The 8,814-nt window shown below is 43.5% G+C and overlaps 2 protein-coding genes across 2 annotated transcripts; both read right to left on the bottom strand.

Annotated features, from left to right (window-relative positions):
• Nucleotides 1-616: 616 nt before the first annotated feature.
• LOC104423989 (S-adenosyl-L-methionine:benzoic acid/salicylic acid carboxyl methyltransferase 3) lies at nt 617-3,235 on the bottom strand. The gene is made up of 4 exons (XM_010036400.1): nt 3,146-3,235; nt 2,032-2,436; nt 1,534-1,809; nt 617-964 (listed from the first exon to the last, which is right to left on the bottom strand). The coding sequence occupies exons 1-4, from the start codon at nt 3,233-3,235 to the stop codon at nt 617-619; spliced, it is 1,119 nt and encodes a 372-aa protein (XP_010034702.1).
• Nucleotides 3,236-3,893: 658 nt separating this feature from the next.
• Nucleotides 3,894-8,116, bottom strand: LOC104422784 (protein ALTERED PHOSPHATE STARVATION RESPONSE 1). The gene is given in 6 exon segments (XM_010035211.3): nt 3,894-4,943; nt 6,388-6,611; nt 6,970-7,157; nt 7,413-7,752; nt 7,755-7,841; nt 7,844-8,116. Coding segments are annotated over 6 exon segments (1,896 nt in total). The 3' UTR covers nt 3,894-4,159.
• Nucleotides 8,117-8,814: the final 698 nt, after the last annotated feature.

The raw sequence follows: 8,814 nt of genomic DNA, 5'->3' as shown, positions 1-8,814 counted from the left end.
TGTTCGATCGCTCGCCTATCGCAACAAAGAAGGCCTTGAATCTATCAATTACAGCTGCTGTTACTAGAGTTAAAGGCAACTCCCATTTTTGGGCCAGAAGAGAAAATTCTCCTAGTACCGTACAAGCAGTTGCTTTTGAATGCTTTTGAATGCTTTTCTTATGCTTCTTTGTTCCTCTTGTCCCTTCTTTCCGCTTTTAGTCCCAGGTTCTTCCCATTCCGAGAGGGTTAGTGCAATGTTTTGAACCTGACATCATGGTGCTATTCCTAGAACGGGACACATGTTTGCTGCACTGTTTAGAATAGTTTGGGAAACAAATTACAACAGCAGCGATAGTCAAAGCCTTTTCACTTTTCTTTTGCCCCTTTAAAAAAAAAAAAAAAAAACTTTGTAAAGAAAAAAGACTTACAAACATCTATGACTTTTTCTTTTGGCCAACACAAACCCACGACTCTCTTTTTTCTGGCCGAGAAACACATTATTGAAGTGCAAACACCAAATTGTTGGCCACATGCGGAGGAACTTAACAAAGTTAGGAGGCCGCCCTTTTTCTTCCTTTTCACACAGAGGGGCTCTCCTTCCCTCTCTCTGTCTGAATTAGCAATCTAGGCAGATCTCACGACTTCCTAATCAAGGACACCACAAGACTGGGATGCTCCACTTCCTTGGTATCCCTAGCCATGATGTCTATGAACCTCTCAAACAAGGAGTCCAAGATTTGATCCCCAAAGTGGCTTGTGATCATGGACTCGTTCACTGCCCTCATGGCCTTTGCCATCATCTCGGCTGTCTTCCTCCGGTCATACCTCTGCCCTCCATTCACCCCATCCCATGGAGCTACAATGATCTCTAACCTGTCAAGAGTGAAGGACCCTTCTCTCTCTATCTCTGCCCTCACATCCTCCACGTAGGGCTCATAGTATGGTGTGTTGTAGCTGTCCAGCTTCTCTTCCTCTATTAATCCCTGCGTTTTTTGAACAATTTTCTCTTTTAGTAACATTTTCCTGGTAAACTGATTAAGGGATATCACGGGAAGACTAGCTTTTTCATGAATGTGACATGTTTTTCATGCTAAAGGTTAAACATTTTCTAGCCTGCTGACTCCATTTTACTTGAATTATTAGATGATGCCAATCTGATGACTAATCATCTGATCAAAGAGCTACAATCTATCCTAGCTCTAGAAGACTGCTAGCTTTCGTGATTTCGAAGCATCCATTCGTCAAATTGTGACAAAAAGCAATTCCAGCAACTTAGAGCTCAATAGAGAAAGTTAAGTGAAATTGCATGGTTCAAAGTTTCATTATTCAATTCAAGTAGCCAAGTGACAGGTCTTGCAAAATATGCAAGTTATGCTTCAAGACTGATGTGAGGACATGCCAAAACTACCTCCTCCTACAGAGATCCAGATGCAACTTGGGCCAGGAAAAATTGATTATTAACTTGGACTGTAAAAATTCCAGAGACTGAGCCTTGCATATGCAAAGATTAGAACACACGGATGCGGAGAAATATTTTTGGAGCAACATATACCTGTGAGACCAAATCCTGAAATGCTAGTCCTAAGTAGTCCCAAAGCAGACAACTTTCATCAGGAAACGGGTCTGGCATCCTCCGGCCCCTGAAAGTCAGAACCATGTGTCCACCAGGGGCTATTTCTTCCGATCGCAACCTGAGAAATGAGCAGAAGTCCCTCCTGAATTGGCTCAAATAAGCTTCCACAACTCTGGGTGGACTTGTCCTAGAAATATAGATTTTCCCTTTATTTACCATTGCTTTGTCAGAGCAGTCACTCAGCTCCAGAGGTACCTGTAGAAGGAAATTTTGGGTCAGAATTCTTCTCATTGATTTATTCACTCCTTTTCACTCTGTCGAACTCAAAATCATTAAAAGTCATTAAATTCTGATGGAATGCTCATACAAATATTGAAAGGTCGAAGACTTTTTATGGTTATAGGCCGAAAGTACAATGATCTTATAGTTGAGGGAAGTAAAGTTTGGTTTTCTATTTAAAAAAGGGCGAGTGCTGACCTGGGAGAGCCAATGGAGGCTTGTGGAAGATTGCACGAAGTGCAGGCTCTTTGCAGGGAAAAGCCTACCGTAGAAGGAACCTGGAACTCCAGCGATGTAACATGGCCCAAAGTCCTGGCCGTTCTCTTCCATCATCCTCTTCTGGAACTGTGGAAGGGACTTGAAGACCGTGTTGAAGTCATTGGAAGGGAGGTCGTTCAGGAACACGCTGAACTGTGGTGGCGAGCATCCAATTTGGCGGCATGTGTCGTGGATGATGCTCATGCTTTGGGAGATTGCAAACAGAGTGTTTGGCCCAGAAGAGCAGCCAAGATCGGCGATTGCGACGATAGCAGGAAGTTTCTTGGTACAGAAATCAAGTAGAGCCGCGTGCAACACTGGGATTGTCCTCAAAAGATATGCATTCTAGAGAAGAAACAAAAACTTCAATTTACTAGGGGGAAACATAGTGTTAAAGGAGAGGTACAATCTCAATGTGAGTGCTCAATGAAGATGATGATTTACACAAGTAAGAGTCTTCTCGCTAGCACAATAGTGTTTTTTCTCTTGGCCATTTAATAAAATATTGACCTTGTGGAATTAAAGCTCAGTGCTTTGCAGTAAAAGTTTGTTTGTGGCCTTGGCTTGTTTATCAAAAACCAAATTCATCAGGATGTTGCATAATCTCTGCTTCACATTATCCTATAGGGAACTTCTATGAGCACTTTGAAAACTTCATTAAGGCCTCTTGTGAGTTTGAGGTTTGATTCTCATCATTGGAGACTGATATTAACCGAAAAAACTACTGAGGGATTGGCATAGAAGGATCACAGATGTGCAAGAAAACTATTGCACCATGTTAGAGAGATTGTTGCTTTGTCTTCAATTTTAATAACATTTGCTTATATTGAAGAAGAGGAGAATATGGAGATAATTTACTTTTGTAATCACATCTCTGTGAGCCAACTCATGGCTTTGACTTAGATGAATATCTGTTTAATAGCTACTTCAACCTGAATGTTAAGTTTAACGCTGTTCCAGAGGAGCATTTAAGTTTAACTGTAATTGTATTCAAGAATGTTAATTAACGAAATCACAATTTTAAAGAGAGAACACGATAATCAGGAATATGTACCTGTGCATGGGAGTTCTTGGCATAGCTCTCTTCTCCACAGCCGCCATTCATACTTAGAATCTGCCCAGTTTCCATGCCCTGTCCCTCCATCGCTCTCTGCAGATCAAAACCCGCCTGTGTTTTCGTGGGACTAGACAATTTGTGTTCGCACTTATCTATAATTAATATCTACACGTGTTTGACACTCACATGAACTTGCCTCTATTACTATTGACGAGAAACAAGATGAATCGCTTATCTGCTTGTCTTTCCTGGAGAAGTAGCGGCATTCTTAGTTCTTATTCTTGTGGGACGCATCCTTTTTGGTAAAAATTGATACTTTTGTGATGATCTCTATTTCCCCAGTTTGGCTGTTATTTTTGGTGCCTTTGAAGCAGTTCCTCAATAGCAAAACAAATTACTCGTGCCTATCGACAAATATTCCAGGTTTCATCAAGAGAAAGATTCCCCTTGTCATGAATTGTCCTATATGTGATATACGACACTTGGTTACTAGCTAAGATCTGTAATTAAAAATGTCATTTTAGATCTTTGCACTTGTTTTTGGTCTTCACATGCTGTTGGGTCTCATTACCGATTTGTTGATTCGGATCTCAATGATCCTGCAGCCCATCGACGGCGATTTAACCAGATAATTTTTTTTTTCCTTTTTACGATTAAGAAATTGTAATTCCGGGCTTTGTTGGCTAAATTACAATTCCAGCTACGCTGTTACTGAAATTTACATTCACAGAAGCAAACCCTTTCATGCGCAGCTGTCACAAAGTGGTCATTGCGGTTTGAATACTGAAATCATCCAAAATCATTCCTGTAAAGGACAAACAACTCACAACACCCAACTCGAGTTTCTAAACTCCTCTCATTATAACCTAACTTCACCATAGTGGGTTGTCTGAAAAAGTAGTAATACCTAATAAGATTATCTTCATGGACAACCAAGTTGAGACAAAACTCTCTTCTATGTACATCGGTATGGACATTCTCAGCAATGAATCGATCCGCATCGCTACATAATCAAGGGAGAAGCCTCTTCAAATCATGCTCCTGTTCATTGTTCTTGGCTACATTGTACAAGGACTCGAACGCTTGCATGCACACGCTAGAAAACCCCACGATTGCTTGGAACAAATGTGGAAAACCCATCTGTAGGTTATTCAGTGTCATTGCTCTAGTTATGCTCACCGATTTGTCGTGTTTCGACTTCTCCTCCTCTGCTTTGGCTCTCAAAAATGCCACCTTAGCATGCTTTTCTCCAACAGGGTCCTTATTTCTTCCAGAACCAAGAGTCTCGGCTGCACAAAATGGACCGTACTTGCTCTCCAATGACCTGAGCTCAATCGTCTTCTTCTCGAGTTCTTTGAATGCACATTCTGCCCTTTTCTTCTGCTTCTGCTCCTCCTGTTGTTGAACCACAATAGAATGGATTGCAGTCAATAGGCTCTTGATTACTTCTGATGCTACTTTGTCAGGGATCCGGTCAACGGCTTGTTGCCACTCCTCACAGAGTGAATAAATCCTCGACTCTTCTGAGGTTCGAGATAGTGTGTTCTTGTTGAACTGGAAGAGGCTGAGGCGGAGCCAGCCTGTAAGTGACTGAATGTAATCTCGTTGAGCCTTGACAAGGCTGCAGAAGGAGAGGTGCCACTGCTGGACCTCCAGCTCAAGCTGCAGAGTTGACTGTCGGTGAATCTCGGACGTGGGTTCAGCAGATGGAATGATGTTCAGGTATTTAAGCTGCTGGACTATGTGGGTCTGGACCTGGTGGCACTCATACATGCTTCTCCACATGCACATCAATCTGCAATAGCAAACACAAAGGGGAAAAGAGCACCGTGAGGGTGGTAAAAATGCAATTACGCAATTCTTTAAGACAGAGTGGAGAGCACATAAATTTTGGAGAGAGGGATAAATATATAAGTACAATTATCAAAGAGAGCCCCCTAGATCGAGTCATTTTGTGCATCGTACTTGTTATATTCAGAATGTGACTACCCATTTGTTGAAAAACATGTCAAATTCATAAATAGTTGCAACTTCCCCATTTTGAGCTCGGCCTCATGACATGTTTAAATTTCTACAGGAAAAGTAGCCAACACATTAACTTTACTGAACAAGAGCATCATGATGTGGTTGTGATTGTTGAACCTTCATTGAATGTTTCTTCCCTCCCATTGCTAAAAACAATATGCTTAATACATCATATCCGATTGTTATTTACTCTCTGTAAAAAAATCACAATGAGTGATTATCTGATTTTTCAAGAAACTAAAAGAAGTGCATCCGCGGTGTTGTGCCTTTGGCATAAGTCACTCAAGCAAAGGGGAATTTTTTTCACGAATTACATTATGACAACCAGGTGGGTTATATGGGTTGGAAAGCAGAGTAACTGAGCTATGGGCACTCAAGAAAAGATAGTTTTGAAATCAGGAGAAAAGATAAAAGCCATCCCAATTAACATGGTCATAACTTTGAAATAAGACATGATGACCAGAGATTGTTTGAGATTCCATGGGACATGGGTGAGCGTAAGAAGACATTTAAAGACAGCATAAAGAAGCCCTTGAATCCATCATCCACCATTACTATGTTTAGCAAGGGCCATGCAGTTGGTTCCACTTAGTGAAAAGGCTTTGACTATTGTTGCAGTTGTATTTTCTTTCCTAATTAATTCTAAACCATGAAGCAAACATGTGTCTCGTTCTAGAAATAAAATAACACCATAATGTAAGGTTCACAACATTGTACTAACCCTCTTGGGAATGAGAGCAACTTGAGAATAAAAGTGAAAAGAAGGGACAAGAGGGATAAAGAAGCATAAGAAAAGCATTCAAAAGCAATTGCTTGTACAGTAGTACTATGTAATTTTCTCTTCTGGCCCAAATGTAGAAGCTGCCTTTCACTCTGGCAACAGATGCATTTTACTTTATTTTGTGCTAGATGTGACTTTTCTTTAGTGGTTAGACAAGGGTATCCTAGTTACTACCACAACCATTTTCATAAAAAATTTCAAACAGACATCATTTTTATATGAATTGGACCATATTGATAGGTAATACTTGGAAAAGCGATTTGTTCCACATGATCTAGCATGTGTCCAACTAACAAAGACCACGCAAACTCCAAACTTTTCTGCATCGCCGAGCCAGATTTTGAAACATTCCAAAGCTTAGGAAAAAGAGAAAGAAAAACAATAAAAGAGAGAATGTTTAGGTCTTTGTGCCATGCATGGTAATGTAACTAACCCTTTAACTAGCTCAAGCAGCTGTGGATAGAGCTCTGTGTCTCTTAATTTGACGATTTCAGCAGAAGTTGTCTCGATGGCTTGGGAAGCGACCATCATCTGTGATTCCAACTTCTCAATCTCCTTTTTGGTTTTCTCAGTCTTCATATAGTCAGCCCGCTTCAGCTCAAGCTTCCTCAAATGCTCCACCCTCTTGTCGTGCTCGATTTTAAAGGTCTCTGCATCCTAAGACCAATACAAATAAAATTACAAGAATTTGGTCGCATGGATGGACCAGGACGGGAAAAATACCCATTAATTGCTCAATATGCACAGAGTTTCATTTCTTGTCCATGAAAATATAATAGTTAGCGCTAGCAGAACAGAAGAGCATTCTAGGAAACCCGCATGCACTGTACACATCTTTAAAATCATCAAACTTTCGACGGTCAAACTGTTTCCTAGTCACATTGGATATTAGTGTCAATTTCCTAATGGCTAAATCGTCTGTACATCTCGTTAAGGATGTGTCATGTACTAGCAATAACTATCCAAGAGCAAAAGAAAGACAACAACAAGATAGATAATCAAAATAGATAGCTACCTTGACCTCCTTGTACAGCTTCTTCTCCCAAGCGTATAACCTCTCAGCAGTAGAACAGTGGCTGCCATACACAGACCTTCCGTTGCCAAAATTCTGGGCACTCATCCTGCCGAAGCCGTTTGATTTGGGACTGGTGCATCCGCGCGTCCACAGTGAGGGGCTCAGATTCCACATATTATAAACTTTACCTGCCAACACCAAAGGATCAAACCTCAAAACATGTATATGCAATTCAAAGTGACAAAAGAGCAAAAAGCAAACCAGCAAAACAATTGTTTTACTTCATTTGGCATTCGCTAATCTAATCTCATGGTTTATTATTGCACATAAAAGCGACATATAATCAAATGGGTAATTATTGTTTCCAGATCTGTCAAACAGAATTGACAAAAAAAATAAAAAATTGATGAAAAAATAAAAAGAAGGCTCAGTAGCTTGTGCACCCTCTTTGCTTTGGCAAGAAAAAGCAGGGCTTGAAACTTCCAACGCCAACGACACATCAGCACCAGCATCAGCAGCATTCAGGAAATACTCATCAAGCTCTTTGATGATCCCCATCAGATCTTTCCCACTATTCCTCGACACCACCATTGCAAGTTCGCTGTTGCTGTCCTTCGAATACCCACTGACCACCGTCATGGCGGCCGCCGGCGGTGCCGCCAGCTCAGATGCCGTCGTGGTCACCTCCCAATCCTCCTCCGTGACCGACCTCGAGGACGCCGGCATGAAAGGGTCCCAGAAATCCCACCCCGAAGCCGCGGGCGGCGGCGGCGGCGGGGCGGCGGCGGAGGGGGCGGGGGCGGCATGGCCGAGGAGGCGGTGACGGAGGTGGAGGTCCAGCCGTCGGAGCCGGGGCTGAGAGGGGGCGGGGAGGCGGCGGGGTGGGCGGAGGCTGCGGCGGCGGGGAGGGCAGCAGGGACGGCGAGTGGAGGCGCCGGTGGTGGTGGTGGAGGTGGAGGTGGAGGGTGGCCTCGCCGTTGGCGAACTGGAGGAGGGCGGATCCGGTGCTGCGGAGGGCGCGCAGGTACATGGCGTGCGAGACCGAGAACCCCTGCCTCGCCTTCACGAACTGCTTCATGTACCTCTTCCTCGCCCTGCAACGCGACACCATCTCCTCTCTCTCCACCCTCGAGTAACAACACCCCATCTCTCTCTCTCTCTCTCTCTCTCTCTCTTCCCGAACGATCAAAACCAGTCCTCACTTTTTTGGGCCCAAATGGGGGAAAGGAAAGATCTTTCTCCCTCCCCTCCCTCCTCTCTTCGTGGGTGCTCCCTGGATTCCCTCAAGCTGCTCGAAGCCTCATCGACGGCGGGCATTCCACGGCATTCAGCGAGAACCCAACTTCAGCAGCAGCAGCAGCAGCACAAGCGACAGCAGACTGCCAAAGCTCGGCCCTTTTCCTTCCCTCCTCCTCCTCCTCCTCCTGGCTTTCTCGATCAGGCACTTGGGGTTCGGCGTGTGCGTAGATGGGCAGTTCCAACTTCCAGGTGTGGAGCTCGGAATGCGGGTGTGGGGCTTTTCTTTTTGGGGGCGGAGGAAGGACAGAACAGGGGAAGATGCAGAGCAGCACGGGCGAGAGAGTTCCTATAGTTGTTTAGGAGAGATGCAACAGGGACAATGCGCCTCGGGCAGAGAGCACAAATTTTTTTCATATTCTGAGCGGAATGACGGTAATGCCCTCGACGGGCGCATTCAATTACGCCAGCTCGGCCCTTGGAACATGCGGTGCACTCAACGGTTCTTTTTTTTTTTCCTTTTTATTCGTACCTCTCTCTCCAAAACAGAGATTTGCCTTTTTTTTCTTTCTCTTTCGTGCCCAATTTGTAAAATAAATGATTAATGAG

This window comes from Eucalyptus grandis, chromosome 10 (genome assembly GCF_016545825.1).
Source record: "Eucalyptus grandis isolate ANBG69807.140 chromosome 10, ASM1654582v1, whole genome shotgun sequence".
In the NCBI taxonomy this organism is placed as follows: domain Eukaryota; kingdom Viridiplantae; phylum Streptophyta; class Magnoliopsida; order Myrtales; family Myrtaceae; genus Eucalyptus; species Eucalyptus grandis.
The sequence above is the reverse complement of the archived record's forward strand: the minus strand, read 5'-3'. Positions and strand labels throughout refer to the sequence as shown.

Excerpts from the sequence above, each read along its gene's own strand:
- LOC104423989 (XM_010036400.1), bottom strand. The coding sequence starts at position 3,235 with ATGGAGGGACAGGGCATGGAAACTGGGCAGATTCTAAGTATGAATGGC. Across the intron at positions 2,437-3,145 it reads CCAAGAACTCCCATGCACAG|AATGCATATCTTTTGAGGAC; the intron begins GTACATATTCCT and ends TTTCTTCTCTAG. Across the intron at positions 1,810-2,031 it reads GCCTCCATTGGCTCTCCCAG|GTACCTCTGGAGCTGAGTGA; the intron begins GTCAGCACTCGC and ends TTCCTTCTACAG.